The sequence below is a fragment of the Serinus canaria genome, chromosome 2 (genome assembly GCF_022539315.1).
Source record: "Serinus canaria isolate serCan28SL12 chromosome 2, serCan2020, whole genome shotgun sequence".
In the NCBI taxonomy this organism is placed as follows: Eukaryota; Metazoa; Chordata; class Aves; order Passeriformes; family Fringillidae; genus Serinus; species Serinus canaria.
In genome coordinates, this window is record NC_066315.1 from 47,798,436 (window position 1) to 47,825,143 (window position 26,708).

At 40.0% G+C, this 26,708-nt stretch overlaps 1 protein-coding gene across 2 annotated transcripts; it reads left to right on the forward strand.

Moving 5' to 3' along the window:
• Positions 1–13,254: 13,254 nt before the first annotated feature.
• On the forward strand, positions 13,255–19,273 carry LOC103821114 (probable G-protein coupled receptor 141). Of its 2 annotated transcripts, none has more exons than XM_018920702.3 (2): positions 13,255–14,104; positions 16,840–19,273. In XM_018920702.3, exon 2 carries the CDS (start codon positions 16,861–16,863, stop codon positions 17,728–17,730), a length of 870 nt encoding a protein of 289 aa, XP_018776247.3. In that variant the 5' UTR covers positions 13,255–14,104; positions 16,840–16,860; the 3' UTR covers positions 17,731–19,273. The 2 variants fall into 2 exon arrangements, with proteins under 2 accessions (XP_018776247.3, XP_030084372.2); XM_030228512.2 differs by lacking the exon at positions 13,255–14,104 and adding an exon at positions 15,365–15,485.
• The last annotated feature ends 7,435 nt before the right edge of the window (positions 19,274–26,708 follow it).

The window sequence follows — 26,708 nt, forward strand, 5'->3', positions numbered from 1 at the left end:
CCTTAGACTAAAAGTACTGGTTGAGGAAGAAGGTGCCTTCACAGCTGCAGGCTGAGAAAGGGGGTTTGGGGGTTTTAGGCACTTTATGCTGTCCTCAGGGATAGAGAGAGATGGGCGTGAAGAACCCTGAAGGCAGCAGAGGCAGCAGTTTCTGAACAAAAGCCTCAAAAGAATTGCAGAATTGGACATTTCTGACCCATAAAGTCACTCATTTCTGCCGTTTTCAGAGAAATAAGACTTGGCATGCATTTCCCCTGTAAGTATACCCTATGGCTAGGACTTGATTGGAAACAAGGGCTGGTTTCAAAAGTCAAGGGGTCATTAATAAAACACCAGCTTGACTTCCCAGACAAAAGTTTCACAAAATCAAGCTAAACCTTCTGACACTTAGTGAAGTAATTTTCCTCACTTGCGAACTGCTGCTTAATAAACCAAATTTTTTGCTGAATAGAGAAATACCAATAAAGATAATATACAGTGTCCATTCCCTTGAGGCTAACTATGAGTAGTATGTAATCATCTTTTCTCTGGTGAGGCAGCAGAAACTCCAGCTAGCAGCTTTCACCCTCAACCAGTAACTTCCCTCTTTCCTAGCAACGCCTCCAGTTCAGGAGTGCCAGGCTGGTTTTGCTCATCAACTCTTCCAGCTGTGCCCTCGAGGAATTGTGTATCACTCACGTGTGACTGGGGCTCAGAATCAAAAAATCAAAGACTGAGTAAGGTAGGAAAGGCCTACAGTGAATCATCTGATCCATCCTCCGTGTTCAAGCAGAGTCGTCCTAGAGGACATACAGTATTGCATCCAGATGGTTCTTGATATCTCCAGTAAAACAGACTCCAGAACCTCTCTGGGTAATCTATTCCAGTGCATGGTCACAGTACAGTGAAGAAGTTCCTCTTCATATTCAGACAAATTTTCCTGCGCATCTATTTCTGTCATTGCCTGGTGTCCTAGTTCTTGGCACCACTGAGAAGAGCCTAGCTCCATCCTGTTGGCACCCTCCCTTCAGATAAAAAGTCGATGAGGGCCCCTTTCAGACATCACTTCTTGGGCTGAACATGACCAGCTCTCTCAGCCTGGCCTCATAAAGGAGAGACTCCAGCAGAACTGTAGAGGTGCTCATCTTCGTAGCCGTTTACCAGACCTGCTCCAGAACTCCATGTCTCCCTTGCACCAAAGAACCCAGAACTGGACATGGCACTCCAGGTGTGGCCTAGACAGGTCTTAGTAGATGGGCAAGATCACCTCCCCTTACCTGTTGGCAAAGCTCTTCCTATGCACCCCAGGATACCACTGTCCATCTTGGCCACAAGGGCACTGCAGCCTCATGGACACCCAGGACCTCCAGTTTCTTTTCTGCAGGGCTGCTTTCCATCAGGCTGACCCCCAGCCTGTGCTGGTGCAGGTGCAGGATCCTGCATTTTCCTTTGTTGAATTTCGGACCAGTAGGCTCGCATGACTCCGGTCTTTCTAATGGAAATGGTGCCAGTGCCATTGCTGGGAAGAGTAATGCACAGCCAGCTGGGGGCTCAAATCCAGAAGCAACCCCACCCACAGCAGGGTCACAGTCAGGAAGGGACACATGCCCAGTGCCAACAATACAGGCGAGAGAGACATTGGCGGAGATATTTGATAGCACCCTCAAATGCTTCATCTGAACTGCAGAAGCAAACCCCTGTGCTTGACAGGGAACACACGCTTTCCTGGTTTGGAAAGACAAGTGTCTGCTAAGGAAGGCAGGAGCCACCCCTGAAATGGAAAATGTAAACACCCCCCAGCCTCCGAATTGCTATAAATTTTAAATTAAGGGGCTCTCAGGCAAAAAATATGGGAGCAGGAAATAACAGTTCTTTATTTGGGAAGAAAATAAAAAGATAAAATAAACAATTCAGTAAACCAAAACAGCACTGACAGAGTCAGAATACAAGCTGACACCCTGTTGGTCAGGGTGCTGGTAGCAGTCCAATTGGAGTTGTGGCTGCAGTCCTCCTGGAGCATCAGGTGTGGTTCAGGAGCAGGGATCCTGTAGAAGTGTGCAGTCTTCCTCTGAAGATCCAGTGGAAGAGGCAGCTGTTCCTCTGGGAAATACAATAGAGAAGCCGTGCTGGTGTTCCAGAACCTCCAGAGTATATCTGGGTAGGAATGCTTGGCTCCTCCCTCTGGGTGGAGCATATCACAATGGGATGCTGTAGTTCCTATCAGTCATGCAGTGACATTCAGTAGCCTGTTATCAGCAGACGTCACCCCGGAGGGAGAAGTGGATGTGGAAGAGATAAGGAAAATTGTGACTGTGATTGGAAGGGTCCCAGGATGAGGGAAGAGATGAGAAAGTTGACTCCATGTTCAGAAGGCTTGATTTATTACTTTATGATTATATTATATTATATTATATTATATTATATTATATTATATTATATTATATTATATTATATTATATTATATTATATTATATTATATTATATTATATTATATTATATTATATTATATTATATTATATTATATTATATTATATTATAAACTATACTAAAAGAGTAAAAAAGGATTTCATCAGAAGGCTTAGCTAAGAATAGAAAAGGAATGAATAACAAAGGCTCAGACTGACTGAAACAGTCTGAGACAGGTGGACTGTGATTGGCCATTAATTAGAAACAACCACATAAAACCAATCACAGCTCCACCTGTTGCATTCCACAGCAGCAGATAATTATTGTTTGCATTTTGTTCCTGAGGTCTCTCAGCTTCTCAGGATGAAAAATCCTAAGGAAAGGATTTTTCATAAAACATGTCAGTTACAGAAAACTGCCTACTTAACAGAAGACAATTACCATACAGATGGCAAATAGAATACAATTTGTTTGACAATCCAGGACACACTAAGGGAAGGATTCATGGAAAAGAGCTCATAGCCCCTGATCTGCTTTAGAGATCTGCAGTGTGGAGAAGCACAACAGCCAGCCCATGGTTGAGGGGGGCATACCCTAATGGAGGGGTGGCCCCACAATCTCTAATGACAGTATGTAAGAATTGCACATTGGACTTTGTCTTCTCAGTACTTTTCCGCAGTGGAGCAAGAGCTCACAAAGACTTCCCTAATAAAATAGCTACAAAAATGTGAGAGAAAATAAGAAAGGGCAGGCTGTGTCTGTGTTAATAGGAAAACATAACGGGCAACCTTCAATCATACCCTTGGAGAGGAGAGTCTCATGTGTCTGGAGACTGCGTGGAGAGAAGCACAAATGGATGCAAATTCCACATACATGGAGACAGACCACAGTCTCTGTACTCTGCTACAGAAGGAGCAGCTGAAGGAGAATCCTCTCAAGAAATTAAATGTGTCTGCGCACTAGATATAGCATCACAAAGTCTCACATAGGGAAAAGCAGTATATAAGTTAAATTCAGCTTGCAAGAATAAAACAGTCTTTACAGTGAACTGGCCTTCAGAAGTTTAAACCTGAACAGCAGACAATCTACATAATATCATGAAACTATGGAGGTGGCTATTAAAAAAAAAAAAAGCTTGGCAATTTGCAATTCTTTCATGAAATTATAGTTTCAGCTATATATTATGACTAGGTTTAGGTATTTCAGAAAATAATGGTCATTTTATTACACCCTTGGACCACATCCTTTTCTTGGTTATCACCTGAAGTACTTAATGGTTTCCAGCATTTCACAAAATGTTACCTTTTATCACTACTGTTCTAGTAGTGATAGAGGAAGGTCAGGTCAAATATCAATCCAAGGAACAAAAAATTTAAAACCTCTGTACATTTTACAAACTTGCCCTCAGAAGAATCTTTATTTTAGAAAATATAATATATGGTATGCTCTATAATATACTGTGGGATTTTAAATAGTCCTTTCTGTTATCTTTTAAGCCAACAAATTCAGAAAGCTAGAGGTTGGATATTTTGCATAATGCATGCCTACTATTTTCTGTCATTTTGCAAAATAATTGGATGTCATTCTGAGAAATTATTGAAAATTATATTATTTTTGAAAAATGTGTTGTTTCATAATATGTCTGTAATGTATGCCAGAAATTGGTGCAAGAGCAGTTGTACATAAACACAGGGAGTTGAATCAGATTTCCCTTTAATTGCTGAGTAATCATTCCTGAAGTTGCCCCAGGATTTTCAATTAAATTTAGAGAACAACTGTACAAAAAGAATAAGAAATGCTCCACACATGTAATACCAAAGAGAGAGTATTGTGCAACTATTACTGGAATAAAGACAAGAAATACAGAATCCCAAGTCAAAGTTGAGCCATGAATACTATCTGCTTAGAAAGTAAGTATGGAGAACACACCTTCTCTGGTTTTTTAAGTCTTAATGTATATGTCAGTGCTTTCCTAATAATTTCTATTTATTAGAAATAATTATTTCTAATAAACTGCTAACTATGAGCCTCATTTCAGATATAAAATTCTAGTGTGGACTCACTGAGAAGTTGATTGAGAGCAGGCAAACAGAAGAGGAATCTCCTTCATGTGAGCAATGAGGATATGTACAATATAATTATAAAAGCACATATGGCCATGGCAGCCACAACTGTGCCATGAAACATTTATGCAAACATCACCAGAGATGCTGTTGAGCACTTCAAATCCTTCTGTGTGATGTGCTAATAAAAGAGAAGGCATTATTTGGAATGGTTTCCTGAGTGGTCAGTTCTGAACAAGGAGAACGTAGCATGGGGTAAATTGACTGTCAACATGCAGTCCATATGTCTGGGCAGCTTGAAGTGATAATGATGCAAGAGGAGTGCATGACCAAATTTTGTGTTTTCCATCCGCTTATGACAAAAAAACCACAACTGAGGTGGTTCTACAGCTTCTTGACATCTCTCTCACTTTTGAAGACTCTTTTATATTGCAGGATCATGATGGAACAAAGTTCATTACTCAGGTAATGCAAGAACTCAAGTGTTTGTGGTCTCAGCTCAGCTTCGAGCATGGAAAACCAGGATACTGGAGAAGGAAAGAACCAGCAGAGCATCATAGTAAGGAGATGCTTAACGAGTATCGGGCAGATGATAATTCATAGAAGCAGTCAGTGAGAATATGCTTTATGAAGTTTGCTAAGAATTCAACTCATCACTTGGGAAGAAAATTCAAGCTTACAATTTGAGTTTATATTGCTTTTAATGAATTTACATGTATCAATTTATGTATCATGTTTTTTTCAAAAATTACCTTAAAAACTGAGAAATAATAGTTCACTGATTTACCAGTCTGCATGTGTGCAGGAAAGGAAGGGATGAGGAAAGGAAGCTATTGGGGCTTTTTGTGGAAACTGGAACAAGCTCAGCCTACCAATAATGCTTACTGTCCCATGCCAATATAAAATCATGATATTGCTTATGTCACCCTGCCATAATGAAGGAGTTAGAAACTGATATACTTCGGGTTTGTATTGACTTTATTGTAAAAGTCTTTTATAGCATGAATTTAATTTCATTAGGGAGCAGAGTTAATTAGTGGAGCCGTTTCTCATTACTAATGTAACCCATATATATGCAGAGTCTCATTAGCTCTGCTGTTATCTCCTCTGTATGCCCTGTTATATAAATAAAGAGGCAATTTACTATAGCACTGCTCTGATATTCAAGAAAATGCTCCTTTCAGGGCTGCTGAATGGATGTTGCACACTTTTGTGCACTTTACTTTGTCTCAACAATAATCAGCCTGGAAACTCAGTCACAAATAACAAAATGAAAAATACCCATGCTTGAAAATGGAGTTCTCACTCTGTCTGCATCTGAGAGGAGACTGTAAATCTGTGCTAATACCTGTTTCACTGAGCAGTATTAATGTTCAGTCGACTAAGCAGTTTGAAAGGCTGAGCCTTCCCTGGTTCTTTTGAAGAGTTAGAGCATTTTATAATGCAGCAGTGGGGTGCGGACAATAAACAAGGATGGCAAACACCACCAAACTTAACACCCCAATGAATGTGAAGCACAGGAAGCTGCAAAATTAGAAGAGCAAATAAAACACATGACAAGGCAGTTAATTCACAGAGAAATAAGAAAATCCAGGCTGTGACAAAATAGAATCTGCAAAAAGGTCTCAGCTGTTTCTTGATTAAATACCCCAAACTGGTCACTCGTGAGCATATTTAAGTACACAGGGGACACAAAAGAGTGGTAGCAGAGACATACAAAGAAATACAGAGTGTGAAATGTATCACCATAACAACATCTTTTACAAAAATGTGTAGGAGTGTGAAACTACTGCAGTACTTGTGAAGTAAAAATGACAAAAGTAATAATTATGTTGGACCAAGGTGGTTTCACGTAGTTTAATGTCAAGGGTGTTTTTGCTAGAACAGAAAAATCCTGAGATGATACAATAATAGCAAGGACAAAATCTTGTTCTGGAGGTCAGGATGTGCGTAGGAGCAAATGATAACTTAAATTTGTGTTACAAAATGTTCCATGTTAGTAATTGCTGCCAGTTAGTATCTACATTTAGTAACCAATTTTAGTAACTTGAACCTTCACAAACTTGTGAACACAAAGTAAAGGTGTGGAAGGAAGATTCACCTCTGTACTGCTGAGATGAGTTTAGATCACAGCCAAAAATGGATAGCAAGCAATCTCTCAAGATCATCCAGTCCTATCCTCTGCTCAAAGCATGGCTAAACCCAAAAGTTAGATGAGGCTGCCCAGAACTGAGTCCAGCTGTGTTTCAAAAATCTAAGGATGGAGGATCTAAACACTTTCTCTGGTGTTGGAGCTGCGAGCTTCCTGACTCACAGCTATACCATTCTGGAATCAATACCACAGAATCCCAGATTCAATGGAATATACTGAGTTGGAAGGGACCCTCTAGAATCACCAAGTCCAACTCCTGTCCCTACATTGGACACCCAAAGAATTGCACCTGTGATGTGCCTGAGAGTGTTGTACAAATGCTTCTTGAACTCTGTCAGGCTGGTGCTGTGTCCACTTCCCTGGGGATCATGTTCCAGTGCCCAACCACCACCCTCTGGATGAAGTGCCTTTACCAATATGCAACTTAAACCTCCTCTACCACAGCTCCAGGACGAGAATACCCTGACATGGAAAGGATCCACACAGTACAAAGTCCAGCTCCTGGTCCTGCACAGGATAACCCCAAGGATCACACCATGTGCCTTAGAGCATTGTCCAAATGTTTCCTGAGCTCTAGCAAGCTCAGCAATGACCATTTCCTGGGAAGTCAGTTCCAGTGCTCAACCACTCTTTGGGTGAAAAACCTTTTCCTAATGTCCAACTTGAACTTGCTCTGACAACCTGAAGCCAGTCCCTTGAGCTCTGTCGCTGGTCACTGGAGAGAAGAGACTGGTGCTGCCCTTCTACTTCCCCTAAATGTTCCTAATCCAAACTCTATTCGTTGTACCCAAGGCCCTTATTAAGAAAGAATGAAGTGATCTGACAAGCAACATACATGGGGTTCCATAATCTTACCTTCTTCTTCTTTTCAAAGCATATTTTACCAACAACCACACAGCTTGCTGGGCCAAGGCACAATTAACTAAATGAAGGCTGACCACCATTTCCCCAGCCTGCTGAGGTCCCTACGAACAGCAGCCCCAGCTGCCAGCACATTACTGCTTCCTCCCACACCATGCTATCCACAAAGCTCCCTCCTGTTGCACAGCTCATGGTGAGACGCTGGAGGTTGCCAGATCCAGCACTGAGGAGCTTTGCCATCAATTGACTGCCAGCTTCTCCTGGCAGCTCTTCTTTGGAAGTCTTTCAGTGCCATTTGTTTGACCCTCACACCCTTGCTTACCTGATATGACCCATCTTCCAGTCACCAAACACTTTTTAACATACCCCACTCTTTCCCTGTCTTCTGCCAAGTGAGAGTTTTGCTACCAGAGATAGATGTTTTTAGGAAAATATTAAGTAAGTATTGTCCTTACTGGTTCATTCAGAGGAAAGTTTAACCTAGAGAGTTTTTTTCCTGGTTGAAGCCATATTCCAAACAAGCTTCGCAACTCACTTTTTAAAATTTTTCCAAAAAAAAGCTTTCATTTTAAAATCATTAATATTTTATTACACATCCAGAATATTAAAACAGTTTTCTTCACAGCTGTATTTTTCTTTTCCTATACTGGCTCTGGCTGGGATAGAGCAATTTTTCTCCAGAATTGCCCATATGGTGCTGTGTTTTAGATTAGTGACAAAACAGTGTTGATAACACCCCAGTGGTGTAGCCCTTGCTGAGCCAGGCTTTCATGGCACCAACACCTTCTCTCTTTTATGAGTCTCCTCCTCTAGCCCATGGGCTGAGGGTGGGCAGGAGGTGGGGAGACGATGCAGCTGGGACAGCTGATCTGAACTGTCCAAAAGAATTTTCCATACCACACAACACACTCAGCAATAAAACTGGGAAGGGGGATTTTTGCCAAAGTAGCTGTTGCTCAGAGACCGATTGGGCATAATTTTCTGGTGGTGAGTGATGACTGCTTTTACATGGTTTAATTTAGGTCTCCCTTTATCCCTCTCCACTTATTAAGCTGCCTTTATCTTGACCCAGAAGTTTTCTTCTCTCTTTTGCCCTTCCAGTCCTCATTCCCACCCCTCTGGAGAAATGAGTGAGAGCTTAGCTGAGCTACCAGCCAGAATTTAAGACACACTTTTAGAGAAGGAGTTAAAAGACTGTAAAATTCCTTAAACTTGTGGTTTAATAGCTTTAGTTTTGAAAATAAAATTGGATTTTAATAGAATCTTATTTTTATTCAAATTGTTAAATTTGAACTTGTAAAGCAAAAAAGTTCCTAAGGCTTAAATAAGAAAAGCCTGTTATTTATTCATTTTTTTTAATCAGGAGGATTTTGAAATATCAGGAGGGTCTAAAAAACAACATTTGAATTAATTAATCTTTATCCTCTCATAGGTAACAACCAGTTTATGCTGGCTAACAATGTTTTGACAGTCTTGCCTAAAAGCATGCTTAGTGAAAAAAAAGTAAGAAGAAAATTAATTGGCCCTTTCAGTGTCCTCCTTTGAACTGAGAACATAATCCCTGGATTTATTTTTGACAGTTTATGTCTCCTCATATAAAGGAACCAAATTTTGAATTTTTCGATTAATTAAGCCTTTAGGTTTATAGCTAAATATAATGTGCTTAAAGATGCTTATTTCTACAACAATTATGTCTGCTATTTTATACATTGAAAGTGTACAATTAAAGCACATAGGTCTATGAAATTTTAAATGTGTAGGTAAACTTCCTCCCTGATTTTCATCTACATTTTAGATCAAAATATTATTAATCATACTAAAGGCAATTTTTTCTCTCTCTCTCAGTCTTGAGTTAAATAATGACCTAAATAAATAAATAAATAAATAAATGGCTTCTCTCATCCTTCATTTCTAGGAACTACTGGTGGTTGAATAAAAAGCAATTAAGTTACTCACTTCATTTTAAACATTCCTCTCCATCCTATTCTTTTGTTCTACAATCTATTTTTGTTATAATGGAAAGATAAGTTCAACAGGACTCTAATACACAGTTTAGTTGGAACCTCTCACATATTCCATTTTCATAGAGTCAGGTTAAAATAGGTTAATTAGCTGCATGGCCCATCTATGTTTTAGGTGGAAATATGCTTACAATTACAGTAACTGCTCAAATCCTTGAACTGAGGAAACAAAGAAATAGTGAAAGTTATTGAATGGATCTATGTAGACAGTTTGATGGCAGCACTTAGGATTATGATCAATTTATCACGAGAGCATTTTTGTTGGTTGTACACATTCTCTTTGCCAAGGGCTGAGAGTATGGGCTATAAACAGACATACACACAGCATTCATTGCATTTCACTCCTGTAAACAGTGTGCATCATGGAAGCATAGAGATTTCCCAATGATCAAAAAAGGCAGCAGAATTTACATTGTTCTGCTGCAACCATGGATGATGGACTTGCCAGTACAGAGGTTCATTCCTGACTGCCGCTGGCATCATTGGAGTCAACAAAACCTTTTCCAAGGCAGGGATTGGAAAGAAGTACCCTTTAAATATATGGTGGACATATCTTTTTAAGAGATCAAGATTATTCCTGTCTGCACAGTGCTCTAAGCCACTTCTGTTCCGGAGTGCTCCAGACCTGCTTTTTTCTCTGCTATATTTTCCTCTGCAAACGGCAGTCATCCTATGGACAAGGCTCTCAGAAGGTGAGAGTATCAGGTTTTGTAAATACAGGGCTCTGTCCAGCACCAGATGGTCTCAGCTTTGGAGCTTCCTCTGTTTGTGGGGCTAACCCTGTCTTTTCTTCAAGGGGCTTAAAGGAAAAGACTTCTGTGGGGGCATCCACTAGTCAAAATGTTCAAATTTTAAACTCACTTTTGCTTCTTTAGACATCTTTGGATATCTCACAGGAAATTAAATCAGAATAGTCTGATAGCTTGCAGCAGGGTTTTTGCATTCAGTTATTTTTTTAGTGATAGGAACTTAAAAACCTTCTCCTTTCACAACTAGTCCATTTTGTACCCCTGAGAACAGGATGAAACATCACTATTTTTTGGAGGTGCTCTAGGTGTTCTGTTTTGTACTCATATTTAATATATTTAATTTCCATAGTATCTTAGAATTCATGCTATTGATATTCATTCCCACTCCCTACCACCCAACACTCACAAGAATAAATGCTAATTCTTTTTTTTCTGATTTGCTCACAGATTTCATTCCTATGGAGCTGATATTGGATACTTCAAATTCTCAATAGTTCAAAATGGTTTTTTTTCCTTATTTTTTGATTAATTGATTTTTATGTATGTGTATTTTGATGCAATTGGTATGACAGGCCTCTAGATACCAGACTCATCTAAATTATAAACTAATTTACTGACAAATTCATTTATTTTTAGTACTTAGAGTCCTCATCCTTGTCCTCTGGTGCTCTCTCTGCAACTCTATTCAGAATATAAGCACTTCCTTTTCTTTCATAAAAATGGGAAACTTGTCTCAGTAAAACTAAGGCTCATTTTTCTGAAATGTGGCCACAAACACACAGTTTTAAGACCTTGGAGAGTTTAGTGCCAATGCAAATTTGTGAAAACAACCCAAACGTAAAACCTGATCATAGAATCATAGAATGCCTTAGTGTGGAAGGGACCTCAAATATCACCAAGTTCCAGCACCCCTGACACAAGCAGGAGCACCTTTCACTAGACTAAATTACTCAAGGGCTCTTCCGTCAAAGTCTCAAACACCTCCAGGAACGTGTTTGAGCATCCACAGCTTCTCCGTGTAACCTTTTCAGTGCCTCACCACGCCCACAGTAAAGAATTTCTTCCTCCTATCTGATCTAAATCTCTCCTCTTTCACTTCAAAGACATTACCGATACCCTTATCCTACCCCTACATGTCTTTGTGAAAAGTCCCTCTCCATCCTTCCTGTGGGCCCTTTTATGTACTGGAAAGTTCTCTAAGGTCTGAGCATTCTGTTCTCTGGGATGAACAGCTCCAACTCTCTCAGCCTGTTTTCATAGGAGAGGTCTCCACCCCTCTGATCATTTTGTGGCCTCCTCTGGACTTGCTCCAGCATCTTCACATCCTTCTTATTAACTGCATGAGTTAATTGGCTGATGTGCTTCCTTTCTAATTGCCTTTTAGTTTAATAATGATTAAGCCTTGCCTAGTTCTGTGTCAAGCAAAAATTGGTTTCAGGGATCTAATTCCTGAAGAGGCTTGTTGATTCTGTTTCAGGAAAGAATTCAGACTCTGTGGCTGTGACATTATTTACCAAGCAGAATGTGAGAAATCAGGTACAGCAGCATTATGTGGGGCTATTCCTTGAAACACAGACTTCTGAGAAAGGCTGTGAGACTGAAGCAATGGGAAGTTTGAAAAGTACAGTCAGTAGCAGCATGGCCAAGCAGAAAGAAGAGCATTTGGGATAAGGAAAAATTTATGCTGTTGATGCCAGATCCTTGACTTACCTGTGATTTTCTGCAGCTGTTCCCAAGTAAAATCACTTTCTGACTAATATAAATTTTCTGGAGTAAACTAAAGCCACAACAACTTTAATTGTCACTACAGGTGTTAGAGGGCAATTAGACCAAATAGTGGGACAAAACTATTTAATAACTCTTCTAACTTACTTCTAAACTGGTATGTACCAGGACAGGAATGACACATTCCTGAATTCATAATAATAAACATCTTCTCTTTGCACCAAGCCAAATAAATATCAGCTTTGTATTAAAAGTAAGTCATAGCCTGTGATATACTCTGCCAAATGCCTCCACAGAAAACCATTACATATTACTTCTATTTATACAAAGCATAATGTCTACTTTTGAGGCATGCTAAATAGATATGACTAAGGGAACTATATATTATGATTTCTAATAAACAGAGAAGCCAGACAGCCTCTTCCATCCTGGCAATGCCTGAGAAACCTCTCAGTAAACCTGCAATCAAGTAATTAGAAGAGTAGTCCAAGAATCTGAAAAGTTCTGCTAAACTTGTTGACCATTTACTGGCTGAAGTTAGTAAATTATTCATGATGCATGGGTGGGTGGGATTGGCAAATTAAAGGGATTATGCTGTATGTTCCCTAACTATGGAGTATGATTCTCTTACTATCCAGTGCCTGTGACTCATGTCTGACAAGGTGGGAGTGAGACAGTGAGAGCTGTGATTTCACCTACAATCCCAGAAAAAGCCGAATGTTAAAGCATAACACACACATGTCCCTATTTTACCATTGTTTATTACCTATGTGTAGCTCAGATGTTGTAAGCAGCTAGCTATAGAGGATTAATATTAATAAATAATTTAAATTATCTGCAGTTATCACCCTAATTTGGAAGCAGCTAAAACTGAAAATCTATCCAGTCACAAAAGACAGGACAATTTTTTGGCTGTTCAAAGACAGAAAGCATCTCTTGAAACCAAATGTGAGGCCTTGGTTGCTATTATATTGACCAGAAAAGACAATATTTTTGTAGACTGATGCAGGTAGCAGAGGAAACCCTGCAGACATGAAATGGAGAAGTTGGAGTTCTACTGTGGACTTAGTCCCTGCTTAGAGGAAGTCTGCTACATGCATGCGTGGGCATCAGCAGTGACACTCCCACAGAGATTTGTGTTCCCATCTCCAAACACACAACAGGCCTTGTTTCTCTTCTCTCAGCTGCTACTTCTTCTTGTTTTTCTGTTTCATTTTTCCATCTCAGAAATTGAAACCTCCACTCTTTTTCTTTGCCTTCTGTTTACTGCAGTGTTGAACCAGACACGCCCAGCCCCTTCCTTCCTTAAAATCTATGTGTAATTCTAGTCTTGACCTGGATCTCTGCTGTGTACAAATTCATTTCTTTTTCAATCTTTATTCCCACCACTGGTCAAGGCAAGCTATGTGCTGACTAAATTTTCTCTTGTACTCAAATAACAAGCTAACCTAAAAACTAAACCTAGATTACAGGGGTGAGTTGCCTGATTTTTAAATTATCTTTTATTTATTTAACAGAAGAACATGAAGATACAAGGCTAGCACACTGAACAGCATTAACATACAAGTTTCAAGGAATGTTTCAAGGAAAAAGAGACTGAGAGGTATGAAAACATCAGTGGAGAAATTCACTTTCTGACCTTCAACAGTTTTGGTGCCAGCCAACAGCACTGTCCCTAGGGTGACAAGAGAATTCTCTGTGCAACATCTTTGCTGGGTTTTGGGCTGACTTTACATCTAAAGAGCTCAGACTGGACTCAAGAAGGTAACAGAGTGCACCAACGTCCTGATCTCAGAGTCTAATTCAGCTCTGTCTGGAGTACTGACTGTCACAAAACAACTACTTGAGGAATGCAATTTCTTCGTGTCTCTTCTGATTTTATTATATGGCGGTTCAAGGTTTTTGGATTCCTTCAAGCTCTGTGGACAAGGCAGCAGCCATTTCCCTGCTTCACCCAGAGGCTGTGGCTGTAGTTTCATGATCATTCTAACACATGGAAACGATCAGTGTCTGACATCCAGGCTGTTCACTACCTTCCTGTGCATTTCTGCAGACCCAGCTATCATTTTGCCATCCAACCACCATCACTACAGTGTCAGGCAGCATCCTGTCCTTATATGGGATTGGGTGATGCTGGAACAACAGCAGGTGAGTACCATTACCCAGGTAGCTGCCCTCCATCCGTGCTCTGACAGAACAACCACACCTTTCTTTTACTCCAAGCCCACAAATATATGCAGCCTCCAAAATGGGCATCCCTGCTCTTCTGAGTCCTGGTCTGAATTAAATGGTAGCTGCTCTCTCAAAGTTTTCAGGGTTTATCCTGAGAATGTCTCACAGACTGCTGTTTCCACATCCTTGCTCACCCTCACAGACTTTCCTGTTTCTCCTTCCAAATTTTTTTTTTGAGGTTTTGTATTTATTTAGATCTGGTATCTCTCTTTCACATCATGTTCTTCCTAACACTGTTCTTAGTAGGAGACATGCCTCTCAAAGGGAACCATCCTTTTATCCACAGCAGAAAGTGGCTGACTGATGGCAGGGGCAATTCTAGTTCAACCCTGCTGCAACATTGTTTTTATCTGATTGTTTGCTCACAAAACTTTATGTGTTGCCTATCATGTTTGAGTAGGGATGACTCTGATTGAAGTCTAGAACTTTACTTGAAAAATAAATAGGACTAACATTTTTCTGTTTAATTTTTGGTCAAGAATATGCTTTTAAATTTCTCTACAAGAGATGTGACTCAAAGTCTTCCTCTTCTTAGTGAGCTGCCATATATTAGTGATATGTTTTGGGGTCTGCATCCATGCCTTCAGTTCAGGAATAATTTTCAAGGCCCACTGGCTTCTCTATGTCTTTTTTTAACAGCAGTAACTCTTAAGTTGCTTTTCATATATGCCTACTCCTTATTTTATATATAATATTTAAACAGTGAGAATTTGCCTCTGAATTTTTGACAGTCTAATAACATGATAGGGTGAAATCCCGTGTTAACTCTGCTAAACACTTTGTTATTCTGGAACATTTAGCTTAATTATTAAACATAAAGTAAGTTCAGGGGGAAAGTGGATGTATAAGGAAAAAATCCTTTGCTCATTCTTTCCTTGATCAGTGGCACTTCTCACTTGTTTAGTAGCAAAACCTGGTACCTTGTGGTAGTTGTATGGCTCAGGGAATCACTGCCTGCCTGAGCCTTAAGACTAACCAAACTGTGGTCAGAGGAAGTCCTGACTTGATCTGTTCTACACGTCCCAGCACAATGATAGTCTCTGGCAGATCAGCAACTTTTCTGTGGTTCTCCCTGCATGACGAAAAGAGCATTAGACATCTCACATATGAGATTGCTATCACAGAGGAGCAAAAGGAAGGCTTGCTCCTTCCTGTGTGTGGGCTGAGAAAACTCTCAGTCCTTCTTGGTCAATCAGGTCAAAGGCTGTCTTTTTCACTCTGCTTATGAATGCCATATGCTACAGCTGCATGAAATGACACATTTCAGGGTGGAGTCACAAAAAGAAGAGATTATAAGGTAAAATTCAAATATTTTATTGCTATAAATAGCAAAAAAAATCATAATCTATATCAAAGTGATATACAGTGCTGAAATTAAACTGTAATTATGTTGTTTAGAACAACTAAAACTTGTACACTTTCAAAGCCAATTTGAAATATTAGCAATATACGTTGGAAAATGAGTTGGTTTGTAAAACTTTCAGTGTAGCAAGGTTTCTGGGAATTTTGTGGTGCTTGTCTTGGGAATATTAGGTGGGTAAACAATTTTAAGCATTTAGACATTTTAAGGTTATGAATTTTAAAAGCAGGTGAACAGAAAGGTTTATATCAATCTTGGCTTTCTAAAGATGTTTTGCCTGATGCTTCATAAATAAGAAGTTTCTCTGAAAATGTTTTGCAGTTGCAGTCTATCACTTTAAAGATGAGTGCAAAGAATTAAGAACTGCCGATTAAAACACATTTACTGATTTCAAACTTCAAAGGAATCAGACAGAGAAGACACTACCTTTTTTAAGAGATAATTTTTTAGCTCTTATTTTGTTCTTTCAAAACTGTATCTAAGGTAAGGATAAATTTCATTAGCAAACCATCTATCTACCCCATGAGCTATCCCTGTATATTTGTACAGAAATCTGTATAAAAGTCTTCATTTTGAGTTAAGTCTAAATAAGAATGCAGCTGTATGTGGTTATGTTCAACAAGTGCCAAAAGAATTATATCTTTCAGAAGGCCATTCCCAAATTAATTTTCACCTTTTCATCACTTTTCATAGCAGAGCATCTCAGGTAAAATTCTGTAGCAAAAAATATTTGCAGATGAAGCACGAAGAAATTGAATTTTCATCTGCAAACCTTCATTTTCAATTTGCTCCATGCTTCTAGAAACAAATTGTTGCTACCTATGTGTTTTTTGTACTCATCCAGCAAGATGCTAAAAACATGAATCAGGTGTCATCACAGAGTTACCACACATGATAGGTATGACATCTTCATATTTCAGTATTTTCCCACCTTCAGTTTAAGCTTTATAATATGAGTGCAGATAACACTTAAACAATTAACAAACAAACAGTGACTTCGTTATTACAAATGGCTGAATCTAGAGGCAAATAATTTTGTAAAAAAATCCTAGAATGCAGTTTAGTAAACCAAAATCTCATTCATAATTACATAAAATGTAGTTTAAACCCTGAGAGGCATGGGTTATTGCTGTCATCTGCAGAATCACAACAGTTATAAGGTTGTAAACTACATGCAGTAACATAATTTCAGAAGCAATTCAGTAGTATCTCTTTAGGAATCTGTGATATTCCAGTTAACAATAAAGGAAAAAACAAAGAAAAATGTTTCATTCCTATTTTTCCTTTTCAGTAACCTTCGAAAGAGGAGCTTATGAGGATGCTTAAGAGCTGCATAACCCAACAGAACCATTCCTCCAATAACACAGCGCTGGACTCCTCAGAGAAACTCCACGCTGTTCTGATAGTCCTGTACATCATCAACCTGGCTGGCGGCACCCTCGGGGTCATCATGATGTCCCAGCAGTTGTTTCACAGGAGATCACAATCTGTGATGACCATCATGATCATCAGCCTCCTGGTGCTGCACAGCTTCATGCTCCTCAGCATCCCCTTCCGCCTCAGCTACTACATTTTGGGGGAGTGGAAGTTTGGGAGGTTTGCCTGCAGGCTGGCGAGCGCCATCATCTACCTGCACATGTACGCCACCTTCGCCTTCTACACGGCCATCATCGTCGCGCGCCTCCTCCGCCTGGAGTTTCGGAAGTGCTGCACCACGGCCTGGGTGGGGGCCGGCTGGCTGCTGGGAGCACTGGTGGTCACGCCCGTCCTCCTCTCCTACTATGGCACCTCGAAGACGTACCTTCCCTGCGAGTGCTTCCAGTTCCACAGGGAGCTGCAGGAGGCCCACATGGTGATCGTCAATTACTGCCTGGTTGGGGTTTTGGTGGCAGGGTGCGCCATGCTCACCGGGATCCAGCTGACTGTCATCTATAGAGTGGCCATGAAATACTGGCCTGACGTTAACTCTCACGTGGAATTCAGGGCTCAGGCAAAGAGTTTCTTCTTCATCTTGGTAACATTAGTCTGCTTTATGCCTCATCATGTATTCAGAGTATATTACATCCAAAACTACGACCTTGATAAAGACCATAAACTGCTCCTATACAACGAGGTTTTTTTAGCTTTAGCAACAATGTGCTGCCTGGATATGTTGTGCTTCATAGCAGGAATAGCCCACTGAACTGTGAGCTACCAGGCAGTCCAGCTGCAGTGTGTCAATACTGGCTCTTGAGAGAAGTAAAACTGTGATGGGATTTTCCTGAGCTAGGAAGACTGGTGAGTTTATGGCATGCCTCTATAGGTCTACAGCATTGTTTGGCTTTTGCAGGCCAGTAAGATTCCTTTTTCACAAGCTACTCTCTTTTATCTTCTCTCTAGAAGGCAGACACACTTGAGTCTTACTCTAGTCTTGACCTAAGAGTCATGCCCTGAAGCTTTATTAAGATTTTCCTTAGCTCTCCTTCTCTAGCAATTACAGCACAAGTATCCATTCCTTTGTTATTTTTTTCCTCAAAGTGTCTCAGTAACCACAATCCATTGTGGCCAATAAGTACTCTCCTCTGAAGGTCTAACTTCTTCTGACAATTGTCATACTGAAGGGAAGAGCTGGAAAAAAGAAATTCCTTTACAGGATATTTGCACTAATGATTTTAGATAGAAGGACATAAACTCTACTCAAATGAGAAGTATTCACAGAATCACAGAATAGGTCAGATCGGAAGAGACCAGAGTGGGTCATCTGTTCCAACCTCCCTTTGAATACTTCATGCAGAGTCTATATTAAATTAAATGATGTGAAAGCTAATCATTATCACAACTTCGTCTTTACTTCTGTCATTCCAAATCCACAAGGAGCTCAGAATTGTGATAATTATATGTTTAGAGTGAATGAGAGCAGAACAGGATTCAAAACTTCTGCCTTATGTCACTCTCCCATCAGGACTGGATCTGTTATCTCTGAGTTTCATTGAAGCCAAAAAGAGTTGCTGTTCTTCCAGAAGAAGATCTGGAATTCAATTGAGGGGAAAGATCAGACCCTCTCCAGGAAAGGCAAATACTTTATTAGCCTTCAAAAGCCTTTGCTGTCTGGTCACTTTCAGTTGTCTGTTGATTTTGTTATCAGATGCCATATTTTTTCCATTTACGCACATAACGAAACAGAACCAGAGCAAACGTACTAAACAATGCTTAATCAGTTCTACATATGCTTGTGTATGTGTATACAAACTGGTTCTGAAGTATATCTTTTCTCCATTAGAGAGATTATATTCTGTGGGAATCACATCTGTTTTGGGAATCTCTGCTTTATCTTCATGATTTAAAAGTTCTTTTTAATGATTCATTCTTCCTGCTCTGCTCAGTGCAGAAGGTCTCTAACCCCTCTGTTGAAGGCCCCGGTTATTTGCTGCATCCCAGCAGCTTGAGGCCAGATTTCTCCCACCCCACACTTCTAGGAGTCACACAAGGCTACACTTCCTTCTTCACAGCCCTATAAGTTCCCATAATTTTTAGTCTGGCATTCTTTGCTACAGAAAGTGCTATGATCCCTGGATTCAAACAGATTAAAGCTTGATTTGGGAGGATAATAAAGTACACTTACAAAGTAATGCTACTAATACCTCAGATTGATGACATTTCTTTGAATGAAAAAACTTACATCTACTCTGTCAATCCTGAATAAACTTTTTGAGTTGACATTTCCATAAAAAAACTTTGTAGAAAGCTCCTATGGTTTTAAGTTCCTTTCTGCCTCTTTTAAAATGTGTAAGGTGTCCAGGGTCCAGCAGCAAGTCCCAAAATCTGAAAATCCTGGTCTGATGGTTTCCTCTGGAGTTACCATGCACACTCCTACTCAAAAAATAGTTTGATCAGCCCATGATTTTTGAAGACAGCAGGTAGACCTAGAGTTTAGTATCACAGAGATGAAGTAGAAAGGGAGAGATTTTAAAGTTGGATCTAACAAAGCCTTTAGAAAAACTGGCAAAGTTGCAGGTGGTGCAACAAGTACACTGTTTTTCCCTTACTGTACTCCTGGGGCTAAATAAAAAATTTGTTCCTTGAAGAAATGCCCTGTGTCACTGCCTATTCTCACTGACCAATGTTTCCAAGGTGACCTGCCTGGTAAAGATCTGAGTCATCTGACCTTGCTTGTAAGTCTGCTGGTCTATCTGAGTCTATCTAATAATGGTGTGTGAATATGAGGAAAAAAAAGGAAAATTACATGCATGCCCTCAGCCATTCAACCAATCATGTCTTGATGGCCTTGCCTGTGTGTTGCCTGACATTTTACCTTGCTGTAATAACCCTGAGCCACTGACTTGACTTCCTGGTGTGATGCTGAAGCTATGTTGCCCATCACAGCTGTGTGGTAGCCACTGGCTGCTGGCTGGCACTGGGCCTGCTCTGCTTGTCCTGCCTGGGTGCCATAGGGCTGCATGCACCAGCACCAGCTCTGGGTTGGGATGGAGTGAACACACACAGCAGCAAGGCTTTCTCTCTTTCTCACCCTGCCCCATGGTGGGTAGGCTGTGGGAAGAAAAGACAATGGGAGAGCAGATGTGTAGATATTACTATGGTCCTCCTAATTCAGATAATGGATTAAGCATTGATCTCAGTGTTGTTACATTTAAGACTCACATTAAAGTGATAGAGGGAAGCTCTATTCAATACTTAGTCCCCTGCTGAGATCTTTAAATGCACTTTTAAAACAGGTTAAAATAAAAAATGATCCCTCTTCAGAAGGATGGTCTGAGAAATAAATTCTGAAAGGACAATAATATTGAGCTCAGATTGTAGTGTATGGTACTATTCCTTACTATTAATTATATAATGACATCCTCTGGAAAACAGTTAAAAATGTTGGTTTAAATGCTGTTTGCAGGATTCAAGTAATTCTGGAGATAATTATAGACATTAATAATTGCTTTCACATCAAAGGATCATGTAAAATTGTAAGCCATTTAGTCACCCCATTCATTTTAATGTTATCCAACGAAGACTGGGAAAGTCCTCAGACATTCTGGAGCAAAGAATATCAAACTGCTAAGCATATCTTCCATTGTTGTTCTCTGCATGAAGTTCTGCACAAACAGAGGAGGCAAGCAGACCAAAACCAAAATCTCATTTGTATCCCTGACTTCCTTAGTTAGTTGGATGGAAAGCTATAGGTGGTTCTTACCACACAAATGAGTGTGCTCACTGCTGTCACAGCTACACCGCTGCCACAGGTGGCCTGTGCCACCTTACTCGAGCATATCCTTCTCAACAGTGCAGAGGGTGATGCACAAGAGACATCTCTGGTTTGAATTCACGTCTTCCTTTTGATTCTTCTGTTCCTTGTGCCTGCTCACAGAGAAAGGTCATATTGATGGTTGTCAGATTGACATGCCCCTCTCTGCAAACAAGCAGAAAGAACAGATGCATTAGGAGTAAACAAAGGCACACTCCCACTCCCTTCATTCTCCCTCACTCAAGCAATGACACTCTTAACACTAACAGATACTGTCATAACTATCTGTCTCTTTTTTTTTTTCTGTGTTAGCCCTAGACACTACAGTCCTTGCCTTTTATCGCATACATTCCAATTTGGAGCTTTGAGTGCCACCATGAGCCACAGAGCAGCTATTTGGCATACAGAGCAGAACTACATATGGCTTAAAATTATGAAAGAAATTGAAAATTGCTTTATCCATGAGCACATGGGCAAAAATATTGCAGAAAAGCTACAGGAGGGCAGCACTTGTTGTAATGATTGTTGCACAGAGAATTAATACCAGACAGAACTAAATCCAGAGAAATTATGAAAAAAAATTTTAAAAAATATCAAAGCTACAAATGACCATTAAAAAAAAACCCTACAATTTCTTCAAGACCATGTGTTGTCACACAAAGTGGGTCACAGAAATTGTACAGAAACATCTCGTTCATCAGCCAATGATTTTCGGATTAGACTGACAATCAGAGAACAAGAGCCATCATTCAGAAAGAGGGTGCTGATCTTGTACTTGATGAAAGAGTTGCAGCTTCTGACTCCCATGGGACTGAGAGGGCATCCCTGCTTGCAGGAGCTCTCCTGCTTCAAGGAGATGTATACAATCATTTTTGGAAAAGCACACAGGAGCACCAAGGTACACGTAGAAACACACAAGCAGATTTGCACACAGCAGAAGAGGGGAAATCTGGGCTCCAGAGGAAGTAATTTTTTTCTGACAAGCAAAGATGTGATGGGGTTCTCAGTGCCTCAGTGCTAGCAAAAGAGTAGTGCTAGCAACAGCTGTCTGCTTTTATGTTCTGGCAGGCAAGGACAGAGATGATGAATGTGTCAGAGGAAGGAAGGCTGCAGGAGATAGACTGGAAGACATTGACTTGCATGATGATTCTTTCATTCATGGATTCTCATAAATATTTGGAAAGACTGATCTGTGCTTTCTAAGACAATGCATACTGCTGCATAGAAGACCTTATAAGTTCTAAAACTCCATGGAAATAAATTGCATTAATCTATTGAGCAACAACAACACAAAAAAAAAAAAAAAATCCACCCAAATCCAAACAAAAAAAAAATCACTATGAAAAGGTAGAACCTTTCTATGATATTAAAAAATAGCATAAAATACATGCTACCTTATTTTCATACTCTGCTTGGCAGAAGTGTCAAACCCAGGGATGTATCTTACACACCACAACAATTTACTCAAAGTTGTGATAAAAAATGCTTTAATGCTTCAGACATATTTTTACTTAATCAACTTCCTCTAGCAATTCTTCCTCTCTCATTTTCATATCCTCTGTCTATGGAAACTCCCTCTGAAATGTTGCAATATGGAAACCAGCAGGAGAAAAGTCTTCCTATTGGATAAAAGCTGGAAAGGGAATTTTCTCAAGCTCCACATTTTGTTTTTCCATTTGCATTATCATTCCAGCCCCCTTTCCAAAACTTAACCTAAGCAGGTGACTGCTTATGTATCCTGCAGAGAGCAAATGAAGGAAAAAATTCAGAAAGAGGCTTTTCCACAATGAGGAACACCAAGATGACTCATGGACTCATCTCTAGCTCCTGGTGTCTCTCTCAGTGTCCTTTGACTGTGCTGTGAAAGCACGAAATGTCAGGGTGCAGGCTGGTGATGCCTGTCCCATAAACGAGACTGTGCAACGTAAGTCACCAGGAACTTCCCTGCTTGAGCTCTACTGCTACTTTCTACAGTCACAGTAAAAACATTCCTATCTGTAAGAAGGCACTTTTATTCCCCCCTAGCCCACAGAACCTTTCAAAGGAGAAATAAATTTTCAGACAAATGGCACATGAAAACTGCCAGTCCTTTTCATCTCAAATTTCTCCCTTCCCCTGACATTTTACCCACTAACTCCCTGAGAAGAGTAACATCAGCAGAAGTTACTACTGGAGTAGTTAAAACCTTCTAAAATTTTAGGCTGATGAACAAAATATATCTGTGCAACCTATGTTCCACTTTTTGCTTTATAACAGATGATGACATCTAATGACTTACCATGTGTGTGTGTGTGAAGTTTAGCCCCAGCTGCCAACCAAGCACCACACAGCTGCTTACTCACCTTCCTCCCCTTCTCTCCCCGTGGGATGGGGAGGTGAATTAGAAAAAAGGCAAAACTTGTGGGTTGGGATAAACACAGTTTAATAATTAAAGTAAAGTAAAATATAATAATGTTACTAATAATACTAAATATTATTATAAAAATAATAATTGTAGTGAAAAGGAGAGAGAGAGAGAGACAGAGGGGGAGAGAAAGATAAAACACAAGAAAAACAAGCGATGCACAACACAATTGCTCACCACCTGCTGATCAGTGCCCAGCCTGTCCCCCAGCAGCAATCAGAGGGCTTCTAGCCAACTATCTCCAGTTTATGTACATACTGAGTATGGTGGTCTATGCTGTGGAAGGTCCCTTTGGCCAGTTCAGGCCAGCTGTCCTGGCTACTCTCCCTCACAGCTTCTTGTGCACCTGGCAGAGAATGAGACACTGAGAAGTCCTTGACTTAGGGTGTAATATGTGATAGAGATAATTCATGCTTTGTAACTGTATAAAAATCATAAAGATTCAACCATGACTCTGACCCCCATGGCCAGAAGCAGGGCTTTCCTCTCTATTCAAAAGATTTCCCTGACCAGCCCAGATAAAATCATGGCTATTAACGAATGAATGAGTCCTTCCCAGTCAATCATTGACCATTTCCCAGGAATGTCCAGAACACTCACAGAATGGCACCTGGAAGAGATTACATCGAGGAACCTGACGTCTTGGCTACAATTGAAAAGACCATTTCGAGGAGCTCAGACAGTCGTCTAAACCTATGGACTAACTTTTGTACAGGTCTGAATCTGTATAGTCCCCATTATACATATGTAGGAACTTACAGAAATCTTAGGTCATTTCTGCTCCAGGCAGAATAAACTGTATATAAGCTGGCTGCATGGAGCAGTTGGTGTGACACTCTGGGGAGACGCTGACACTACGTCGGTCTGTCCCAAGTTCACCCAGCGTCAAAGTCTGGGGTTGGCACTGTCTTGGCTGTGGCAGTTTTATATTATTCTATTTTTTGGTTGTCGATCTAATAAATTTATAAAACTTTTTTTATAAATTTGGCTGCCGATTTGATAATTTACAACAAATGTAAGCAACGCCCAAAACAACAGTGTGTTGTAATCATTATTTTCATCCTAAATTGAAAACACAGCACTGCATTAGCTACTAAGAAGGAAATTAAATCTATCCCAGCTGAAAACATGGGTTTAGCATGCGGTTCTTCAGAATACATGAGCAAAGAGCCCTTTGTCAGTAGCTCTTACCCCCTTTAAAGATTACTGATTTGGTATCATATGGCACATTGTTCCTCTTCTCAGTGTCTGTTTTCCTTTCCTTCTCATCTGTTTGGTGAAATATTGTTTTTTGTTTCTGGGTGGGAAACCTAACTTACTGAGCACCAGAAACTTCAGTGTGATTTTTCCTGGTTTCTAGATTTGAGCTAGTCTGTTACTGATTACCCTAATGCGTGACTTATTTGATTTGTTGCCAACCAAGTTCTGGCAGGAGGAAGCTGGAGAGTGTAAAGTTTGAGAACCATTGCCTTAAACCAAAGTTACAGTGTGATTACAATCCCTTTTCAGATTCATAGAGCTTTAAAGCTTATTTGATTAACAAAAACTCTTACTTAGCCTGGTGTCTGCCCACAGATGTGTCATCTGGAGTTTAGGAAGGTTTCTACTATTCAGCCATCTTGTTATAAATTATCAAGTCGGCAGGCAAATTTATAATAAAATTTAACAAAGATTTATTAGATCGTTAACAAAAATGGAATTTTGAAAAACCACCACAGCCAAAGCAGCATCAACCCCAGGTGTCGGCGCTGGGTGAACCAAGATCCCACCGACAAAGTGTCAGCGTCTCCCCAGTGGTTCACCCCGACTGCTTCATGCAGCTAGCTTATATACAGTTTATTCTGCCTGAGGCAGAAATGACCGAATGTTCCTTTGTGTCCCTTCACATGTAGAACTGGGGCTATACCTGTGCAGAAATATACAAAAGTCAGTCCACTTGTCTGGATGGTTGTCTGAACTCTTCGGAAGAGCCTGCATTCACATGTATCAGACTGCTGCCAGTGCTTGAGTATGGTAGATGCAATCTTCCCAGGTGCAGGTCCTAGTGAGTGGCTTAGACATTCCAGGGAAGTCAGCAATCATGGCCTGGGAAGGTTTCATTCATACGTTAACTGATTTGATATTATCTTAATGTTGTCTGGGAACTAATTGAATTGAAATAAGACTCTGCTCCCAGCCAGGGTGGTCAAAGACATAACTTGGATTTTACAATATTTTATACAAATATATAGCATGAATTATCTCTACCATATACTACAATCTCAACTCAAAAGTTTTGTTCTAAGATCCATATTGAATACATGGAATAGACATAGCCCTCTGACTCACAAAATAATCTTTGTGCCAAAGAAGGGGCTTTTGGTTGAAATACCTGAACAGCCTTGATGGTGGATTCCTCTGACAGGAGGAATAAATATGGCAATAATTTACAAAATAACAGCAGTATCTGCATGTGAAGGATTAGAGCAAGATTAGAATCTCATAGAGGAAGGAACTATTAGAAGTCTGCAAAATTGAGACAACAAAAACAATGAAATCTTAGGTTTTACAAAAGAGAAACAGTTCAATTGTAAAAGCTAGGCCATTAAAATTCAAGATAAAACAATGTAAGGGAGAATGGGAAAAGAAGGAATAGTGTAACTAACTCATAGCTATCTATTGTTTATTATTTAAAATGACAAAGAAGTTAAGAGAGAGAAAGAGAGAAATAGATAAAAGGACAAAAAAAGAAAAGAAGCAGCTTAAAATGTGTCTCTGAAGTATGCTAACAAAATTTGAGGGACCAAAAATAGACAACAACTGCTATCTGACAAATAGAGGTGACTGAAAGATGAAATGCGAGGGACATATTAAAGACATATTTAGGAGAGTCTTGGTAGACCAAAACCATGGATTGCCCTTGCAGGAGAGGAATTGCCCTCTGAAATCACCTCTGAAATCAGAATATCTCTATTTTTAAGTATAAGGATAACAAATTCCACTAGTTTTTTTCTAGAATTTTTCTTCTACTAGCACTCACAGAGCTTGAAAAGGAATTCAATTAAAAAAGAATGCTCTCCTCTCATTATCAGATGGAATAAAATCTTTTTAATCAGATCTTATCGTATCAGATGGAATAATAATCTAATAAGAAAGTAATACATCCTCTACACCTATTTCTGCAGTAGTGAGCTCCTCATAAAATTGCTCCTGGGAAAAAGCTGTCAGCTCACCTTTGTTCCTGCACACCCACACTGCATGAGCCAGCAGGGATCTGATCAAAGCATCCCAGGTTTTCTGCCAGCAGGTAACAGACACTGAACAGTCTCCATGTGCTGACATTTCCCTGAGCAGTTGCCATCAGATAAGGCTACAGCTGAGGTGGCATGGAGACACTTCCACCCCAGCAGCATCATTGTAATCCAGATATGGAGCAGAGTCCTGTGCCTGGGATACCTGTGCCTCAGGGATTTGTGGAGCAGGAACAACTTGAGGAGCCAGAGAGGAGTAAGGATGTGGTCTGATTCAAGCGCCTAATATGACTGGT

What these genes read in the sequence shown, in the direction of transcription:
- LOC103821114 (XM_018920702.3), top strand. Translation starts at nt 16,861, where the DNA reads ATGAGGATGCTTAAGAGCTGCATAACCCAACAGAACCATTCCTCCAAT.